This window comes from Cyprinus carpio, chromosome A22 (genome assembly GCF_018340385.1).
Source record: "Cyprinus carpio isolate SPL01 chromosome A22, ASM1834038v1, whole genome shotgun sequence".
Lineage (NCBI taxonomy): Eukaryota > Metazoa > Chordata > Actinopteri > Cypriniformes > Cyprinidae > Cyprinus > Cyprinus carpio.
In genome coordinates this window covers 18,678,818-18,700,940 of record NC_056593.1, presented here as the reverse complement: position 1 = coordinate 18,700,940, position 22,123 = coordinate 18,678,818, and the positions used below count along the sequence as shown (strand labels likewise).

The following is a 22,123-nucleotide window of genomic DNA, read 5'->3' as shown; positions in this document are numbered from 1 at the left end:
CAAAGTGACATTTTTTTGCTAGGTGCAAAATGATAAAAGGAGACATTATTTCTCCTTTGGGACTGGGGTATAAGAAACCCATTTTTTTGCTAGGTGCAAAATGATAAAAGGAAAAAGGCCTTTAAATTTACAAATAAAGACCAACATTATAGGGCCTCATTTGTGAAATATGAGCAAAACAAATTTCAGCAGAACACATTTCTGGTTAAAATGTTCGAAAAACATCGTTTATGAATAACCGTAACAAATTCCGGTCTAAATTGCATACAAAGCCCAAACAGTTTTATGAACAAGCAAAATTTCTGCACAAAATAATTGCATTCAGTTCAATACGACAATTTACGATTCAATCGTTAACAGACATTTACATTTAAAAAAAAAATTGTTTTACTTGAAATTTGTAGAGCTCCATTGTTGCATTGAATTTCATTTATTTATTTACAAATTTATATTTGAAAATGCTCACATTTTTATTTTGAGGTGTTTAAATTTTAGTGGATTTGGTCTTTAATTTTGTTAGCTTTGATCTTTAACTTATTGAAACCTCTCGGGAAACAAAGGTTGTGCAAACCCCGCTGGACTTTAACTGCCCAGTTCAGTTCTCTCATCGATTCAAACGAAGAGCCATTAAAGACGCACCCAAACAGGTTAAACGCTTAAATATAACCAACAAAAAGCAGACAGACAAGACACATAAATCCCTACACATATAAGCTAAGGACACAGGACCCGACAGCCTGTTGATTAAAACAAATTGGATTTTTAAGGACGGAGGCAACAAACAAACAAAACATGGCAAATAGTAAAAAAAAGGATATATGGTAGTCCTTAAAAGCAGAAACATCTTTGCACATAAAACTCCTTAGCATTAATAATCTATTATGCTTCAGTCAGCAGGACTTTCAGAACAGCTCATTTGGGACGGGAATCAAGAAACATTTGGCTGAAAATCAGTCACTACATTCAGTGTTGTGCTGTGCTCTGGTTAAATCTTACTGGCGTTGTGTGTTAGGTCCCGCTGGCCTCATCTGCCTCTCTGTCCTCCTGCTCCTCCATGTTCTTGCAAGCCATCCGCTTTCTCCTCTCAGCGAGTCTCAGACAGCGAGGACACTGCTTCCCTCCCTTAAAGCAGGTCTTATGATAGCACGCATGACAATCTGCACAACAAAAAACAGACCAACCATTACAACCAACCACCAAAACACAGAAAAAAAATGAGTGTACAGACATTGTACAGTCGTGGCCAAAAGTTTTGAGAATTACATAAATATTAGTTTTCAAAAAGTTTGCTGCTAAACTGCTTTTAGATCTTTGTTTCAGTTGTTTCTGTGATGTACTGAAATATAATTACAAGCACTTCATACGTTTCAAGGGCTTTTATCAACAATTACATGACATTTATGCAAAGAGTCAGTATTTGCAGTGTTGGCCCTTCTTTTTCAGGACCTCTGCAATTCGACTGGGCATGCTCTCAATCAACTTCTGGGCCAAATCCTGACTGATAGCAACCCATTCTTTCATAATAACTTCTTGGAGTTTGTCAGAATTAGGGGGTTTTTGTTTGTCCACCCGCCTCTTGAGGATTGACCACAAGTTCTCAATGGGATTAAGATCTGGGGAGTTTCCAGGCCATGGACCCAAAATTTCAACATTCTGGTCCCCGAGCCACTTAGTTATCACTTTTGCCTTATGGCACGGTGCTCCATCGTGCTGGAAAATGCATTGTTCTTCACCAAACTGTTGTTGGGTTGTTGGAAGAAGTTGCTGTTGGAGGGTGTTTTTGGTACCATTCTTTATTCATGGCTGTGTTTTTGGGCAGAATTGTGAGTGAGCCTACTCCCTTGGATGAGAAGCAACCCCACACATGAATGGTGTCAGGATGCTTTACTGTTGGCATGACACAGGACTGATGGTAGCGCTCATCTTTTCTTCTCCGGACAAGCCTTTTTCCAGATGCCCCAAACAATCGGAAAGGGGCTTCATCGGAGAATATGACTTTGCCCCAGTCCTCAGCAGTCCATTCACTATACTTTCTGCAGAAGATCAATCTGTCCCTGATGTTTTTTTTTGGAGAAAAGTGGCTTCTTTGCTGCCCTTCTTGACACCAGGCCATCTTCTAAAAGTCTTCGCCTCACTGTGCGTGCAGATGCGCTCACACCTGCCTGCTGCCATTCCTGAGCAAGCTCTGCACTGGTGGCACTCCGATCCCGCAGCTGAATCCTCTTTAGGAGACGATCCTGGCGCTTGCTGGACTTTCTTGGACGCCCTGAAGCCTTCTTTACAAGAATTGAACCTCTTTCCTTGAAGTTCTTGATGAACCTATAAATTGTTGATTTAGGTGCAATCTTAGTAGCCACAATATCCTTGCCTGTGAAGCCATTTTTATGCAACGCAATGATGGCTGCACGCGTTTCTTTGCAGGTCACCATGGTTAACAATGGAAGAACAATGATTTCAAGCATCACCCTCCTTTTAACATGTCAAGTCTGCCATTCTAACCCAATCAGCCTGACCATAATGATCTCCAGCCTTGTGCTCGTCAACATTCTCACCTGAGTTAACAAGATGATTACTGAAATGATCTCAGCAGGTTCTTTAATGACAGCAATGAAATGCAGTGGAAAGGTTTTTTTGGGATTAAGTTAATTTTCATGGCAAAGAAGGACTATGCAGTTCATCTGATCACTCTTCATAACATTCTTGAGTATATGCAAATTGCTATTATAAAAACTTAAGCAGCAACTTTTCCAATTTCCAATATTTATGTAATTCTCAAAACTTTTGGCCACGACTGTACATTGTAGTCTAGTTTAATAAATTTATAAACAAACGCATAAATACATGCATATAAACAAATGCAGTAATGTATTAATAAATCAATACATAAGTAAAATGTATACATTTTTATACATTTATGCATTTAATTTTACTGCATACAAAATGCATAAAATGTATTAATTATTGTATAAAAAAATGTATAAATGTATACATTAATAAATATATAAATAAATGCATGCCTAAAAATATAAATAAATGCATAAATGTATGAATAAAAGCTAAATGTGTACATAAATAAATGCATAAATGTATAAATAAATCCATGAATAATTGTATAAATAAAGGCATACATAAATAAATGCAAAAATGTGTACAGAAATAAATGTATAACTAAATGATTGTATGAATAAAGGTATAAATAAATTCATAAATGCATAAATTAATAAATACATAATTGTATAAATACTTGCATAAATGTGTATATAAATACATGTATTAATAAATGCAAAAATAAACAGATGTATAAATGCAGAAATAAACTATAAATACAAAAATGTGAATAAAAATAAATGCATAAATGTATTAATAAAATCCATGAATAAATAGTTTTATAAATAAAGGCATAAATGAATCCATTGCATAAAAAAAATGCAAAAATGTGTACATAAATGTATAATTAAATAATTGTATAAATAAAGGTATAAATAAATGCATAAATGTTTAAATCCTTGCATAATTCTGTACATAAATAAATGCATAAATGTATAAATAAATAACTGTATAAATAAAAACAAATAAATCCAGAAATGCATAAATAAATGTTTAAATCCTTGCATAAATGTGTGCATAAATAAATGTATTAACAAATGCAAAAATGAATGTAGAAATAAACTATAAATACATTTATAAATACAAAAATGTATAAATAAATTCAGGAATACATAAATGCAGAAATAAACACATAAATGCAGAAATGTATAACTAAATGCATACATTACAATGCATAAAAAATGCAAACATGCTTAACTAAATAAATGCATGAATTAATCAACCAATAAGGTGCTCACCTTCACAGCGCAGGCACTTGCTGAGCTCGTAGGGGAAGATAATGTCTTTGTCATTTCCACAGAACTCACAAATGAAGCCCTTGGCCTGGCAGAGCTGTGGGAGAACAACAAGAGAAGAAGGACGAATAAACCTGATAATCTGAAACTGATCATTTGCTAATCTAGATGAAATATTAATTCCCCAATTTAGACACCTAAAGAAATGCCATGTTATGTAATTCCTATCAAATCGTGTGTGAATGGTTCCTCACCACGCAGTCCGTGACGTGTCTGGAGCCGAGGCGGAGCAGATCACGCAGCTTTGGCGCCAGACTGCCGCTGCGGACAGCCGTGAGGTCGTTGAGAGAGAACAGGTGAAAGTCTTCGGTCAGATGTCCAGGAAGAGTGTCAAACTGATCCCGCACCCTGTCGACAGAACAGAGACTTGTGACGCAATGCTCTTCAGTGCTGCCTCGAACAAGTGCAGGAAAAACACTTACTCTTTAGCCAAACGGCACGTTTTTAAGAGATTCTTCATGTGGTTCAACTGTTCCCTCAATGCCTGTAACAGAAAGAGTACATTCATTCTTAATGAAACCATACAAATCACAAATAAAATGTGCCTACACAAAAGTTAATTATTTTATATGATATTATATTTGGTATTTTATATTATATTGAGGTAACCCCAAGTCACCAAGTATTCTTTCAAAATGTATTTGCTCAAAAACAGAAAAAATATAGTAAACACAGTAATACTGTAAAATTATATTACGATTCTAAAACTTTTTTTTCCTGTAGATTTCAAAATAGAATTTATTCCAGTCATGACTAAGCTTAAATGTTTAGTTGATGAATATAAAGTTTAAAAGAACAGCATTTATTTTAAGCAGAAATATTTTGTAATATTATAAATGTCTTTACGGTCACTTTTGATCAATTTAATGCATCTTTACTGAATAAAAGCATTCATTTTTAAAAATTAAATTAAAAATCTTACTGACGCCAAACTTCTGAACAGTAGTGTGTAGTGGTGTAATTTATATAAATTACATTATTACATATTTTATAATATATTATTAGTATTGTATTATTACACTATTACAGCAAAACCTTATATAGACATTTTTAATTTTGAATATGCTTTCCAAAAGACAGAACTAAATTAATGTGTTCTTCATGCTGAGCAAAAAAATTATTTTACTGGTTTACTTGCAAAATAAACAAATATTTTATATGCTTTTAATATAATAATATTATCGCACTCTTACAAAAAAACTTTATATAGAGAAATATAACAATTAAAAATATATATATATATATAAAATAATATATATATATATATATATTGATATATTTATATAATATATTTGACTTTTAGATTTTTGACTTTATATAATTTTTAGTTATATATTGTAATACTATTTTACGTACGCGCACTGTTTCCAGGGCTTTGACCTTCTTGTAAAGGCCGCTGTTGATGTCGTTGAGGTTGAAGAGAGGATCTCCTTCAATCTTTGCCAGCAAGTCTCTGGAAAAGTTGCTGATGTAGCTTTTACTGAAGTCCCACTTCCTGAGGATCTTTCCTGGCACTACAGCCTGTGTGTTCTCATGACAGCACTGGCAAAAGTACCGGCCCAGATACTCACAGTACCTCAGCCTCTTGATGTAGTCTATTACAAAGAGAAATCACCAGCGTAAACCCAAACTTTCAAGTAAATCAAGTTGTATTTGTACTCCACACATGTTTTGTACCTGGATCAACACGAATGCCGCAGCCAGCGCAGCGGTAGTTCTGTTTCGCCACCACCACTTTCCTCCTGATAGGATCAGTGGAGACATATAGAAGTTATAGAATCATGTAATGAAAGAAATGAAGCTGAATACTGATGGTCTTACTTTGGAGGAGAGTGAATGTTGAAGATGATCTGTGGTCTAGGAGGAGCCCACTCCAAATTTCCTCGCACTCGGATGCGTAATTTGTAAATGTCCGCGTGTTCACCATCGTCAGGTGAAATGGGAAGAGAATCTGGTATTGGAAGTAGTTGAAAAAAAAAATAAAAAATCTAAAATCAGCAGAAATTTAGACATTTTTAAGTAGAATCCAAATTTAAGGCAAAAAAATGTTTTCATGCACTTGTAAATTTTGAGATTTTAGGCTGTTTTGCTTCCTTCTTTCAGACTAGTGGATAGAAAACATGCAAAATACACAGTTAAGCATTTATTTTATTACAATTATATTTATAATCGCATGTATATATTTGCATCTGTAGATTTTAATTACAATACATACTTTTGAAAATTTTATTTATTTTTTTTCTGTCTGTTGACAGTATTTTCTGATTTATGGAAACATAAACATAAAAATTCTAATTCCAAAACCTTTAACTCTAAATGTGTACTCATGAGAGTTTTGTCGAGAGTGTCAAAGTGGCCGGAAGTCATTCATTTTCAATGTGAGGCCAGGCGTCGAGCAGCGGCGAGGAGCGGCGCGGCGCAACTTGGGCCGTTGAGAGCGTCGAGGAGAGTTGAAATCAAGGCAACTTTATGGTAATGAGCTATGACGCGATTGGGCAGCAACCAATCGGAACATGGAAGTCCATCACTTGAGAGGATTCCAGAGAACGCAGCTCCGACCACATTAGTTCAAACAAAAGGTTGATTATTGCTGTGGCGGGTTTGCAGTAATCCCTGTTTGCGTACAGGGACATACAAAAAAAATAATAAATAAAAATGATACGTGGACCAAGGTGTCTGAGATTGTTCATGTTTCTGGTGAGTTGCTGATGTGCAGTAACGATATAAGAATAATAATCTAATGATATAATAAATAATACTAGGCTACAGTAGTCCCAGTTTACTTTAAAAAAAAAAAATCCTTGATTATACGTACATTAAGTAATGTTTATACTTGATTATATTTACTTAAGTAACATTTTCAATGCAGGACTTTTACTTGCATCAGAGTATTTTTACAGTGCTTTATACGATTATAGGTAAAGGATCCTAATACTTCGTCCACAACAATATTTAATGAGGTTAACTTATAACGTTACCCTCATTGTGGTCAGTCTGCATAAGATTAACAAGCTTGTTTGCTTTGCTGCCGCTTTAAATACAAGATAAGCATTCGATCTACGTCAGAGCGTCAGAGCGCTCACGAATCTTTCTGCAGCATTGAGAGGAGGGCGGCCAGAGCGATTTTTGATGCTCCCGACGCCGGCGGTGTGAACGCACAGCTAATTCCAAAACCTTTAACACAAGATCCAAGGTTCATATTTCTGCTCTGGAAAAGTTTGCAAATTAATACATATTTAATTAGATAATGCATCATTTGCAAATTTAAACATAATATTTCAGAAACCGTGATGCATCTTTACAACCCCAGGGTGCCTGCTCAAAATTCAGTGTAAAAACAACCCCAGACTAATGCCAAATTTACACTGCAAAGGTGGCGAAGAAGCGCCTCTGGAGTGGCATTAGGTGTCTTTACACAGACTGTTTAATGCTGCTCAGAGGTGGCATACATGCATTTACACAGATACAAATACAACAGCATGCTTTGATACCTTGGGCTAAGATGGTTCAGAGCAGGCTTGATTTAGTCTGGCTTTTATGCAGCATTACGTCTTTGCACTGAATTTTGAGCAGGCAGAGAACAGCCTTAACTTGGCTGTGTAAAGATGCCTTAGATTAAGCCTGCTTTTAGAACTGGCCATAGTAACATTACTGCTGCTACGGTGATAAATGACCTTACTGGTGCCCTGGATAGAAAACAGCACTGCACAGCCTTTTCTGTGGATCTATCCAAGGCGTCTGATTCAGTGGATCATGAATTGCTGCTGAATAAACTTAACAGTGCTGGTTTTGGACCACGGATAGTTTAGAAATTATTTGACAGATTGGATCTCAAATATGATTTTCTTGATATATCTGAAGGGGTTCTCCAGGGTTCCATTTTGGGACCTATTATTTTAAAAAAATAAAAAATTAAACAGTCTGTGTAAAGACACCTAACTCCCTCTTCAGAAGTACTCTGTGCCACCTTTGTAGTTTAAATTTGGTAGCAGAGTTAAGGCTGCTCTGTGCCTGCTCAAAATTCTGTTTAAAGATGCAATGGTACATAAAAACCAGACTAAACTAGGCTTGCTTTGACCCATCTTAGCCCCTAACATTAATGTATACAGTTGTAATTGCTGTGTAAATGCATCTATGCCACCTCTGAGCAGCATTAAACAGTCTGTATAAAGACACATAAATGCCGCTTCAGAAGGGCTTCTGTGCCACCCTGGCAGCGTAAATTTGACGTTAGTTAACTTATTTACCCTATTCACCTGTAGTGTCATGTGTCAGAAATGAATATATCAACTGTTATTTTACAATATTATCATTATCACCCATTAAAAACTCATCTCAGTTGACAACTAATACACTTTACACAAGGAAGCTGATAACGTAAGAGTGTGTTTCAGGACTAATGTAAATAGGGAAGTCTTTGTACATTTTGAGGGGCGTTGTGCTCTGGAACCAGCCGGTTGAGCTCTGAACTTCTGAACGTTGAAATGGTTTAGAAATTTTTTGGAAGATTGGACTCAGTGTGTTCATGTGGAGGATCTTATATCTGATTTTCTTGATATATCTAAAGGGGTTCCCCAGAGTTCCATTTTGGGACCTATTTTGTTTTCTATTTATATAAATGATTTGAGTAAGGACATTCAAGCAGATACAAGGACATCTGAGTAAGGTACTTTTTGGGGGGCGTCGTGCTCTGGAACCAGCCAGTCGAGCTCTGAGGCGGCGGGCAGCTGCATGCCCTCAAACTGTCGGAGGAGACCCATCGCCACCGACTCTGCTGAGTTGGACTGTAACATGGATGGAGAGCTGTGCAGAGAGACATTACAGCAGATCCCAAATCAGTTCTGTATACCATTCAGAACTCCAAAAAACTGGATGTCATGACAACAAAAAGATCGGCCAAACAAAAAGACAGATTTGAGATGTGCTTACATGGAGTCTGAGCTGAGGAAGGATCTGCTGCTGGACGCACTGCGTTTGATGTCTGCTTCTGAGAACAATGAGAAGAAACAATTCATGGTTTCTCCAATGAGATCAACTGTATAAGAAGAGCTATATACCAGTGACAGACAAACACATCAGACATTATTAGGCTTTTTTACATTACTGCTTGCTTGACTGAGCAACAGTTAGCGTCCCTAAAATATTTGGAGAACTCTGAATAAATAAACCGTATAAAATATTTTGTGAATATATGAAATATTATGTAAATGTGTAATACAATAAATTGCAGAAATATTACATAAATCAACAATATAAAATACTATTAATATAAATAATAATAAAAGTTATAATAATATATTTTAATTTAAAGTATTTGTTTTATTTATATATATATATATACACAATTTTTCTGTAATTGTTATAAAGATTGGAATAATTTTTCAATGTAAAAAAAAAAAAAAAAAAAAAAAAAAAGCCAAAATGTCAGGTAAAACTAGGCAAAAGTTTGATCGGTTTTATTTCCCAGATGCCCCGTGTCCTAAAATTACATAAGCTGACAGATAGGTGATTAGGTGATAAAGACAGATAGGTGATTCATGGGGCAGACTATGAATTAAAGCATTAAGATAAGAAATCTTAAGATTTACTGATTAATATTAACATAAGTGATTAAGCCACATGATTAAATCCATTCTTATAACAATATTATATAATTCTGAATGCTTTTGAGACACACCCATCATAATGCAGGAAGCACTGTTAAAGGTTGCAGTTTATTAGCATATACCAGAAATAAAAGCCAGAAAGTGGCGGAATGCAAACAAGAGGTTTATATGGCATGCATACTGACACATGGGATGGACACGTGTGAGGGGAACAAGCAAAGCTGAGGAAAAAGCAGGAACAGCCACCAACTACTGCTACAGAGTCTAAAACATCTGACTCCTCTGATCCCACCATCATATCTATCACTGCTCAAGCAGCAAAGGCTGTGAGACGATACACACGGCTTCCCTTTTTCTGTCTGTCTCTGGTACCTGAGAAGAGGGATGCGAGTGACAGGGACAGGCCACTCTGAGACACCGCCAGCAGGGACTGACCATCACTGCCATCTGAGAGAGAGACCAGAGACTGTATGCTCAACCAGACGCCCGTTTCTGGTGTCGTACAATTTATAAAGACAACATGAAATCTAAACAGGCCACATTTACTTTCTCAATAAATGTCCTGGTCACCATCAATCAATGCAGAAACGTAACCTTATTCAAAAATTTATATTAAATTTATAATAATATTAAATTATAATATTTACATTTTTAAATATAATTTTTTTAAAATATTTAAAAAATACACAACCAATCAAAACGTTTTGGTAAGATTTTTAAATGTTTTTGAAATTAAGTCTCTGTTGCTCACAAAGGCTGAATTTATTTAATCAAAATATAGTAAAAAACAGTAAAAGTATAAATACTTTAAAAGTAGAAATTTATATATTTAAAAAAAACCCTACTGACCCCAAACTTAATAAAGCTAGTGTATCTTTCACAAATGTTATAAATATATACCTCATGAGCTAAAATACTGACGGATTTATCAAGTCCAATTAATTTCTGTAAAATCTGTGTAGCATTTTATGTTGTAAAATATATTAGCAAAAACATTTGCAGGTATATGTAGATCTTTATTAATAAGTTCCTATATTGTGCATAAAAATAATTATGAACAAATATCTCTATTGTGTTCATTAGCCATTTTTTTTTATAGCAAGTACATAAATTTTGAGACTATATTAGACTATAATATTTGCAATTAAAAATGTTTTATTAAAAAGAAAAAAGAAAAAGTTGTGTTTTATTAAAAAAATTATTGGCAAATTTTAGATATATCACCTATAAGAATTAAAAATACATTATTTCTAGCCAAATATTTCTTTGAAATGTCACGTACGTCACATGTATGAGCTTTTTAACCATATGAACAAAACTTTAACCACCCAGAATTGGAGTGAACATCTCACCATCTGAACACCATCTGCACACACTTTTAAAGGTTTTTTTGTATATGAATGTGTGTTAAAGTAAACTCTATTCATTTTGATTTCACGTTGATTTGTGTACTGAAGTCCATTAAGAATAATAACACCAGCAATGACTATTCTGCTCTTTCCTGCTAAAACACAAACAAATCAAGCAAAACTTGATTCAAAGTTACAAATTACGAATCAAAAATGAGCATAATCAGTTAGAAATCAGTCATGAGATTGGGATGCCAACACATTTCTCATCACATGGCATTATGGGTAATGAGGGCAATGGTGAGGATGATTATACGATCACAAGCGGGAATCAGAGATGCACTTCCTGCCTACCTTTGAGCTCGATATCCTCCACGTCTCTATCCGAGCCAGAGTCAGAGGGGTGAAAGGAATCCTGGGAGCTCCTCCGTGAGCCGCCACTATCCACAGATGTGACTTCTGTGGAAAAAAAGCAAACGATATATACACTGTATACATCCTGTTACATTTGATTTCTCCTCGATTGCAAACGTCTCGTCTCATGATTACTAGAGGAGGTCGGTGGCTTCATCCGCGTGTGGCGTATCTGCAGTCTGCGCAGACGGATTTTCTGTTTGAGCTGCTGGATTTCCGAGTCGCTGTCACCCTCTTCCTCCGCCTCCTCCAGCGGCCTGCGCATGTTACACTTCATCAGCTCGATGGCCGCGATCAGAGACTCCGAGATGCTGAAGTGGGCGTTTTCCTGCGGTGATGGGATATGTATGCGAGTTATGAATGACATATACAAGATATAAGATGCTGATGCTGAGGAGTTTGCGCTTGCCTTCTCCAGATCTGCACAGCTGCCGAAGTCCTGCTCGGAGAGGTAGCTGATCAGACTCTGACCCTCGGACGGTCTGCGGAACAATCCGTCTGGGACGCTGTTGTGCTGGCTGCTGTCTGTAAGCATGAAGACACGCTTAAGAAGATGATTATTTGAATATGATTTAATGAGGTTTGTAAGTGTCCATGATGAAGAAAAGGAAATCTTCTTAGAAATGTAAACTTTTGTATTGTTTTGGAAAACTTTCATCCCATTTTTAAGAAATGTTTCAGTTGAATCACTTTTAAAAAAAATGTCATGTGGTGTAACCATCAGGTGAAAAGTAATACTTTTTCCTTACACCTCAAATACCTGAATATAATGCGTCTAAATAATTATTTTCAAAAATGTTTTTAAATATATGTTTTTAAAGTAAAACAAATATCCTAAATTATTGATTAAGAAATATCAGCTTTTTTTGGAGTCACACCATATGACAAATTACAACCAGAACTGATCATGCCATCATAAAAAGGTCATTTTCTGGTATTTTAAGTTACTTGTTTTATTCTGCATATTGGTCGCACCACATGACTTTGACTAGACTGACAAAAGTTTTTAAATATTAATAAGCAGTGGAGGAGTTGTGATAAAATATTTTTATAAAGAATAATAACATTTGTTTTTCATTATTCATTAAGATATCAGTACAGTTGTACCACATGACATTTTACAACCTGAACTAATCTTGCCATCACATAAAGGTCAAAATATTTGATATTTTTTCTACACATTTCAGCATGTTGTACCACATGATTTTTTTTGTTGTTGTTGCACCACATGACTTTGATTAAATGGACAAATGTTTTTAAATATTAATAAACAGTTTTTATATAAAAAGTTCATGCCAAACCTCACTTTTTCATTCTTTCTTTATAACAATATCAGTACAGTTGTACCACATGACATTTTACAACCTGAACTAATCTTGACATCATAAAAAGGTCAAATTATCTGATATTTGAATATATTTTCTTTCTTTTTTTCAGCATGTTTGTATTTGTTTTTATTTTTTTTATTTTGTTAAATTTTGTTGTTTTTACAAGATGTTTTTTATTATTTGTTAAAATGTATGTTTTTAAATATTAACAAGCACTTAAGCAGATTTGTTTGTTTTTATGATTTTTATTTCTTCATAACATCGGACAACTGTACCACACTAAAATTTTTGTTGCTTGATGCTCACAAAAAATATCAAACTAAACATTAAATAAAAAAATGCTCTTCAAAGAAGTGTTGTATTTAGGTCTTTGTAAGCATGAACTGCATGTATTTTTGAATAAATTAATAGATAGAGAGCAACACGCCATTGACCCAAAGAAAGATGAAAGATGCGTTCACTCACTAGACTCCATATAAACTGAACTGTTGGTGCTGCTGTCGCTGCTCTGGGGTGAGAAAGGACCACAGCTCTTTGAAATTGGTGTAGCCGCGACAGATTCTGGGAAATAAACAAAAACATGATACAAATTATGCACAAACACATTAAAAATTAGGATAAGGAAGGCAACAAATGCTTCTTCCGGATTGCAGGATCTAATCCATGATAAACACTGATGAAAATGTAGATCCACACAACACATAGTGCTTGAATGTTTATAACTGATAAAACAAAATAAAGAAATAAAAAAATAAAAGGAAACTGAGAAAATTAAATATTCAAACCTTTCCAGGCACAACTGTGTAAAATTTCTCTACATAGGAATAAGAACTTAGTGGAATGGAAAAGGACAGGAATGTTGTGTAACAGCTTGACAAACGATGCCGAAAGCTGAAGAAAAAAAAAATGAAATGAATTTTCAAAACTGAATCATGCAAGGCTGACAGAAATGGAGGGGTGGACAAGATGCAGCACCACGCCACTGCAAACCTGCGACGGGGTCCTCGATAATAATGGTGATTTTCCTGTGATTCCCTCCTTTCCATACAGAGAAGAAAGAGAGAAAGAATAGAGTTGAAGCAGAGAACACATCACCCTGACCCACAGCAAGACCAAAGAGCACAAGAGCTACAACAGCTAGAAGCAAGGTCTGGAGATCTGCGTTTACATGTTTATTACATACGTGCATGGGAATGCCATATTTGTGAATTAAAATCAAGCTAGTTAACGTTAAAGATAATTTAAGCAGTATTCATAACAATTTGACTTTCATAATATGATGTATTTTAAGTGAAACACAAGAGCAGGACTGATTTTATCAATCAGAAACTGAATAATTCATGAACAAAGGTGGTTATATTTTTGTAAACTTGCTAAAAGTTTTTGTACTTTTTACCATTTTGGTATAATGTTGCAATTTTCTAAACATTAAGAAAGTAAATAGGATTGATTTTGATTTTATGTTATAATCAAATGGTAACACTTTATAATAACAACTTTCATTAATTGTTAACAAACATTACATAATGTTTAACAGATCATTAGTTAATATATATTCAGATAGCTAGAATCATGAGATAATGTGCATGTTGATGTTTACTTATGAACTTATTAAACATTACCTAATGATTGACAGATAAGTAAAATAAAATGCTTACAAATGTCATTAAACTTTCAATTCATATGATCCTGCACAGCTTGAAAATCTACAAATGATTTTCATTTGTAGATTTTCAAGTGCATGATCATATGAATTGAAAGTTTAATGACATTTGTAAGCATTTTAATTGACATGAGATAATTATCTGTTAATCATTAGGTAAATGTGTAATAAGTTCATTAGTAAACATTAACAAGCACATTATCTCATGTATCTGAATATTAGTGGTCGACCGATATTGTTTTATTTTGACAGCCGATGCCGATATCTTGGAAAGCAGGGGGGCCGATAGCCAATATAATATTTTTATTATTATTATTATTATTTAAGAAATTTGAAATCATTTGACAATGGATTAAACAAATAAATGTGTAAAATAGACATACTTATACTTTAGATGACAAAGTATTTTTCACAAATAAATAAATATTTAATACAAATATAATTAAAAAGGAAGTAAACACTGTAACCAGTGACACTGTAACCAGAAAAACTTATCAGCCGATGCAGATATTTGAAAAATCCCAATTATCGGCCGATATATCGATGCAGATATTTTAGACATACTTTGCATTGGACCAGTTTGTGTGTGTGTGTGTGTATGTATGTATGTGTGTGTGTGTCTATATATATATATTAACTAATGATCTGTTAAGTATTATATAATGCTTGTTAATGAAACTTATTATAAAGTGTTACCATTTACATTTTTAGTACAGCTCATTTCCACTTTGACTGCTCAAGTGCTTTAAAGTCGGGTGGATTCTGATTGGCTGTCAATCTTTTTATCTTTCAATAAAAAAACATTATTGTTCTGAAAGTGATTTCAACCATATAATTCCTCTGTGCCATTATCGATATAACTGTGGTGTGGATGTCTTCACTCTCACACAGTTAGAATGATTATCTTGTGTTATCCTTGTAGTTAATGTCATTGCTGTAAACAGGCTTCCACACTAATAAATGTCAACATTTTTAACCCACCCCTACATCATCTTGAAGGTGTTTTCAGCTCGAAGCGGCACTGCGCAGACCGATCTGTGTTTGACAAGTACGCGAGAGCATCTGCTCTCGACAGCTCTCCCTGTACTTTGATGTCAAACATGGATCGGTCTGCTCAGTGAACACACTCATACAGTTGATTGGAGACGAACATGATTCAGGACAGCAACTCACAGCATTATGTAGCCTATAGAATGAGTCACATGCCCATATAATTCAAGAGATTGGGGAAAAATGCCCCATGTGAGTTTTTGTCTCATATCGTATGATACAGTTAAGCAAAATCACACCATTGCTATGCTATTTATTTTTTTTTGCTTGGAAAGCAAACAGTTCAACAGTTCAACAAATAAAAACGTACTCTTGTGTTATATGTTGCTAATGTTGTTTCGTTAGTAGTTTCGCTACTTTTCGTTAGTTTTGGACAAGGCTTGTGTTCTAGAGAACTGTTTGTACGCACCATTTTTCTGTTTCTGCGTGACGCCGGTGTCGGACAGCGAGCGGATGTGGCCCCTCGAGCTCCGCCCTGTGGTTCTCCGAGTCTCTGAGAAGGAGCAGCTGCGCTGTGGGGGCGGAGCTAAAGGAATGTGGGCGTCGCCCTGGGTCCCCATGTGCTCACTGCTCTGAGTGGAGCTGGACGAGTCGCGCCGTTTCTGCTTCCCCAGATTACCGATAGCCAGGTACTCCGGGCCGTCATCCAGATCCGCTTCCACACAATCCCGGATCTCGGGCGGAGCGGGTGAGGCGGGCTCAGTGAAGGAGATCTGGGGGACTCCTGCATCCTGGTTTCTTCTGCCGCACACCCATGGCGCTCCCTGAGTACTGCTGATCGGAGAGTCATCTAAAGACAAACAAAGAGATGCACTGTGATACTGAGGAGCGGTCACATTTCTACACCGCAGGCACTGCTCACTGCCCACCTTCCATCCCCAGTGTTCTCACCAAATAACACACTGTTTTCTGTCCAACACATTTTGTGTGTAAACAAGGCAAGCATTTAGTGTGGTAATGGAGCCACAGAGCGGCCTGTTGTTCTCTGAGACCTGCTGACCTGAGCTGCTCTTGGACTGTGGGGTGTTGGGACTCTCTGTAAGGCAGCTCTGGGACGTGGCGAGCCGACGGGACTCTGAATTGTCCGCAGGCTTCCAACTTCCTGTGGCCCCGGGCAGCAAACACAAACTCTGACTCTTCAGCAAACCAAACGGAGACTCTTTCAGATGCGAAAGCGAAAAACACAAGAGAAACAGAAGGAGTTTCATATGACGTTGCTAAAAAGAACGTTATTTTGTGTATCAGGTGTAATTCAATGTGTTTATGCGGTTTAAGGTTCAAAAAACATTATTTTCCACATACTGTACATTATACTGAACAAAATTTGACAGTGATGGTATTAATACTGTGCTTTCATATCTAAAATCCAGTGTTATTTTAGCATTATTCATATACTTTTTAATAGTTCTGATTAATATTTTAAATTAGCTTTTATTTTATTTTTTATTTTTCATTTTAATTTGCTTTTTTTTATTATTAACATTATGTGCTGTTGTTATTTTTGTTTTACTTTAATTTTTAGTTTTATTTCAGTTAGTAATTTTAATACTCAATTATTATAACTTCATTACAACTGTAGTATTTCTTTAAACTACTCCTTTGAGCCCGGGTCAAGTTTCCAACACCGTTTGGATGAATGCGTTCAATAAAGACCAGTTAAAACATTTATCTTCTGTGCTATGCTTAATCACGTCCTCTAGTACCACACTGAAGAAAACCCCTCACGAGTATGAATCAACTGAAGACTTCTTCTACCAGGAGGTCAAGTCTCTCACCCTGACGGTGTCTAGGAGAGCCAGCAGCCGAGGGTTATTCTGCTCCACGGCCTCCAGGCACTGAAGCATGGCAGACACGTGTGGTTCACTCAACAGGAAGGCCCCGTCTACAGAAGAGGACAGCCAACACTGTTATCACACACAAACACCAGGAAAAACACACATGTAAGCAAAGGGTGAGTTACCATTGTAATATTTCTGTGTGTTTGTCTTATGCTGCAGCAGTGGTTTGAGCTGGGCAGATAAGATGTGACCTTGCAGGCTGTGTAGAAGCCACCGCTCGGCTTTATAACCCTCGCCAAAGCACTGAACGCCACTGTTTGATACCGGCTCCAGCTGACTGAACTGCAACCAGAGAGAACACACAGTCACAAATCTCACTGAAGAGGTCAAAACAAGCTTCACGTAGGGAATACTCATCAGACTGACAGATACCTGTTCTACATGACGGGCCAGATGAGGACAGAGATACCGCACACACCACACGAAACGCCAATAGTCTTTTTGTTTATAGTAAGTCTGCAAAACAAATTAACCAAATTAGATCTTGTAGCACAGCATAATGATTCATACATTAAAAATGTGTTTGGACACTTGTGTGTATATATGTACTGTGCATGCAAGCCTAGTTATGAAGACATTAAAATGATTTTTAAAAAGCATTTAATCAAAAGGCAATAAACAAATAAAAACTCTGAAACATTAAAATTATAAATCAAATTATTTATAGTAAATTTTACAATTTAAGTAAAATGTTGTAGAAGCGGTCTTTGAGCTGCAAAAAAATAGTCAGAAGTAAAAATAAACCTAATTTAAAAAAAAAAAATATTAAAGAATTAGACATTTTTATTTTAATGTATTTTATTGGTAAAATAAATTAAATATTTTATTGTATTTTATTGGTAAAAATAAATTATATATCTTATTTTAATGTATTTTATCGGTAAAAATAAATTAAATATTTTATTTTATTGTATTTTATCGGTAAAAATAAATTAAATATTTTATTTTAATGTATTTTATCGGTAAAAATAAATTAAATATTTTATTTTAATGTATTTTATCGGTAAAAATAAATTAAATATTTTATTTTAAGGTGTTTTATCGATAAAAATAAATTAAATATTTTATTTTAATGTGTTTTATCGGTAAAAATAAATTCAATATTTTATTTTAATGTGTTTTATCGGTAAAAATAAATTAAATATTTTATTTTAATGTGTTTTATCTGCAAAAATAAATTAAATATTTTATTTTAATGTGTTTTATCGGTAAAAATAAATTAAATATTTTATTTTAAGGTGTTTTATCGGCAAAAATAAATTAAATATTTTATTTTAAGGTGTTTTATCGGTAAAAATAAATTAAATATTTTATTTTAAGGTTATTTTATTTTAAGGTTTTTTGTCGGAAATAAATTTAATATTTTATTTTAAGGTGTTTTATCGGCAAAAATAAATTAAATATTTTATTTTAAGGTGTTTTATCGGTAAAAATAAATTAAATATTTTATTTTAATGTATTTGATTGGTAAAAATAAATTAAATAAAAACTATTTAAAAATTATTTATTATAAACTGTTATGTAATCGTAGCAGCGGGCGTTTACTTCCAAGTCTTCAATGCGGCTCGCCCATAAAAACCCAGCGTTTCTCCATCCGGCCTCAAAACCAGGGTCGAAAACACCCCGTCACTTACTGATTTTGATGTTTTTGAATATAAAAACCATAAGTGGACCTCAGACAGCAGTATAAAATAATAAAAAACAAGCCAGTTTGTGACCTCTTTACAGTTTTGGGATTAGTCTATAAACTAATACAATACTCTCTTTGTTCAAAAGTCCACCCGGGGCCATTTCTCATCTCCAATTAGATATAGAAAGTAAAACAGAGAAGTAACACGACTTCAAAGCACATCAGCCACAGAGCCTGTCTGTGTCTAATAGTTCCTGGAAACCAGGCGCTGGTTTGGATATTCTAGGTGCTTTCATGAGAACTTGTCTTGTCCCTCCACACCTGCTCGTGTCGGAGCCCGTGGCCCAGGATGTTGTTCATGTCCTTGTGCAGGCGCTGGAGACCCCCATAGCGGGACCACACGTTAGGGTTGTTGGTGGACAGCAGCCCCTCAACAGTGGTCTTCAGATTAGACAGAAGCTTCCAGTGCTCCCATCTGAACAAAACACACACGCATATAATGTTTATACAGTTTAAATCAACTAAATAGTAACTTCATCATTACAAGCGTGTAATCAAAACGATACTGTAATTATATGAGGGCTTCCCAAATAGGATCTGCGGGATGAACGCCGCTGGGACAAGCGAAGCTGAATCCCACTATGGCGAGGGAGACGCTCATGAATATTCATTACGACACCGAACGCTTCCGTGAGCGCCGAGTCTCCTATTGGCTGATTCTCCTGCTTACATATTAATAGCTACCGCTCGGCCAATCGGATGACACGTTTTGACGGGAACGCGTCCTATGACGTAATTATTATTCATGAGCGCAGTCTTCGCCATAGTATGCTGTACAACCGCACTAACTCGACATGAAAGCGGCAGTCGATGACAGTGTTAGTGTTGTTACAGTGTTGTTGTTAGTATGTGTATCAGATGTACAGAAGCATGAGGTGCTGAGCCTGTGTGAGCAGACTGAAGCTGTCAGACTCAGGAGTGTGTGGTGTCTGTTAGTGATTTACCTGCGCTCTCCATCCTCCGCCTCCTCCTCGGATAAGTCCATGTCCCGCGCGGGTACCTAGAGCTCAGCTGCGACTCAAACACACTCTCTCTCCGCGCGAGCTGAGGGCGTCCCGCACCATAACAAGACCGGCGAGCGTGAAGGCGGACCGGAAGCGCATTCCTCACATAGCGGAAGCAGGCTACTTTCTAAAAATAAAAGTGAAACGCAGGTTTTTATCATATCAAAGCATATGGTCACTCCTACAATACAGTGCCTTACGAATTACTTCCCCAATAATATATGATTTGATATATTAGATGAAACATTGAGTAATTTATAAAGACGGAAAATCACCAACTACTGTACCGTCGTCATTTTATATATTTCATTTATTTTATTTATTGTATTTCATTTATTTTAATTATTCGTTATTTAATGTATTTAAAACTAAATATTTATGAACAATTTAGTCTTTTTTTTTATTTGGTATATTTTTAGATATTTTGGGGAAGTCGTGGCCTAATGGTTAGAGAGTCGGACTCCCAATCGAAGGGTTGTGAGTTCGAGTCTCGGGCCGGCAGGAATGGGGGGAGTTGAATGTACAGCGCTCTCTCCACCCTCAATACCACGACTTAGGTGCCCTTGAGCAAGGCACTGAACCCCAACTGCTCCCCGGGCGCCGCAGCATAAATGGCTGCCCACTGCTCCGGGTGTGTGTTCACAGTGTGTGTGTGTTCACTGCTCTGTGTGTGTGCACTTCGGATGGGTTAAATGCAGAGCACAAATTCTGAGTATGGGTCACCATACTTGGCTGAATGTCACGTCACTTTCATTTAATTTATTTTGCATTTTTTATATTTTATTTATTATATTACGTTTATTTTAATTATTAATTACATTTAAATTATAAAAAATTTAAATAAAAATTACGTTTTTATTTATTTGGTATATTTCATTATTTACATTTATTTTTAGAATTAATTTATTATGTTTAATTTATATTAATTACTATTTAAATTTAAATAGTAAATATAATATCTATTTTTTATTTGGAGTATTTCATTTGTTTTGGATTCATTTTACATTTATTATATCACGTTTATTTAATTATTAATTAAATTTAGAATATATCTTTAAGATATATATATATCTTTGAAACTGCCCCATCTTTTTCAAGAAGCGTTTTTAAAGTCTGCTATAGTGGCCACCGTCTGTAGCTCGTCTCTGCTTCGCTGGTGACGTACGCGTCGTGTCCACACGGTGGCGCTGATAAACTACAGTAATCTTGTTCTGTCAGTAGTTCAGGACAGTCGCTGAACTACAGATGATCTCCACTCAGCAGGTTGTTACAGGCACGGGAGAATTAAGACATTTAAAGCTTTTTTCATTTACAGTTACAGTTCAAGCCAAGGGCAGCATATTTCTAATTCACTCGTGAAGGTATCATTTATGGTAGCCTATATTTTGCCATTGCAACCAGCCTCAACATCATAATATAATATATTTCTTTTGTAATTTGATGAATTGTCAGAAATGACCAGTAGATGGCAGTAGTGCTTAAAAAACTCATTTAATTAGATATTTAATTAATAACTTCAGTGAACACGCGAACCTTGACATCCACCTATTTGGTAAAGTCTTTTTTTCCTTCACTCAGTTCTTTTGACAGTAAACAATAACATATTTTTAGTAAAAATGATGATTATGTGTTTAAAACGAAAGACTCCTAACCTTTGCGGTAACTCGGTGAGGGACTTCGCGCGGAATGAATCAACACGGAGCTGATTTGAGCTGAATAGTGTCTCTGTTATATTCTTTAGAGCTGCTTTACAGCTGAGTTCTCTTCATAACTGATGGATTTTGAAAGTGAGAATCTTTCACAGTGTTGTTGAGCTGACTTGAGTCTCACTGAATCTGAGGGAAGTGACGGTTTCACGGAGAGATCTGTGACCGTTACATTTGGAACGATTTTTAAAACTACTATCCAGGGTTGCCAGGTTTTGCAACAAAACCCGCACAAATGCTACACGAAACTATCGCGTTTCGAGGGGGTTCCTCAGTAAAAATCGCATTCAGGGGGGTAAAATACACGTTTATCTGCAAGGATCCTCCAGTAACATTTGTATTCCAGGGGCTAAATATCACGTTATTGGAGTCGCTACAACCCGCGGACATGAAAAACAACCCGCGGGAAAACCGCGGACTTGGCAACACTGACTATATCATTAATCATCCTCGGTCTGTATTAACTTTAATTAACCTTATTTAAAACAACGCAAGACTACAGTATGAACACATCAAAGTAGCTAAGTTAACAATTCGTGTCAGTTAATAAATACAGTATATGTCTGTGGTGTG

The 22,123-nt window shown here is 35.6% G+C and overlaps 1 protein-coding gene across 3 annotated transcripts; it reads right to left on the bottom strand.

The window, feature by feature from the left end:
* Nucleotides 1–538: 538 nt before the first annotated feature.
* On the bottom strand, nt 539–21,708 carry LOC109073737 (run domain Beclin-1-interacting and cysteine-rich domain-containing protein-like). Of its 3 annotated transcripts, XM_042712172.1 has the most exons (23): nt 21,497–21,708; nt 19,785–19,971; nt 19,102–19,255; nt 17,523–17,606; nt 17,273–17,432; nt 17,088–17,194; nt 16,313–16,487; nt 15,722–16,102; nt 13,590–13,637; nt 13,065–13,160; nt 11,681–11,796; nt 11,407–11,599; nt 11,212–11,316; nt 9,881–9,955; nt 8,832–8,889; nt 8,573–8,705; nt 5,724–5,869; nt 5,580–5,644; nt 5,259–5,497; nt 4,325–4,386; nt 4,097–4,250; nt 3,846–3,939; nt 539–1,157 (listed from the first exon to the last, which is right to left on the bottom strand). In XM_042712172.1, the coding sequence occupies exons 2-23, from the start codon at nt 19,823–19,825 to the stop codon at nt 1,009–1,011; spliced, it is 2,835 nt and encodes a 944-aa protein (XP_042568106.1). In that variant the 5' UTR covers nt 19,826–19,971; nt 21,497–21,708; the 3' UTR covers nt 539–1,008. The 3 variants fall into 3 exon arrangements, with proteins under 3 accessions (XP_042568106.1, XP_042568108.1, XP_042568107.1); XM_042712174.1 differs by lacking the exon at nt 9,881–9,955 and having other exon boundaries at nt 16,313–16,488; nt 17,089–17,194; XM_042712173.1 differs by lacking the exon at nt 13,590–13,637 and having other exon boundaries at nt 16,313–16,488; nt 17,089–17,194; nt 21,497–21,706.
* Between the last annotated feature and the right edge of the window lie 415 nt (nt 21,709–22,123).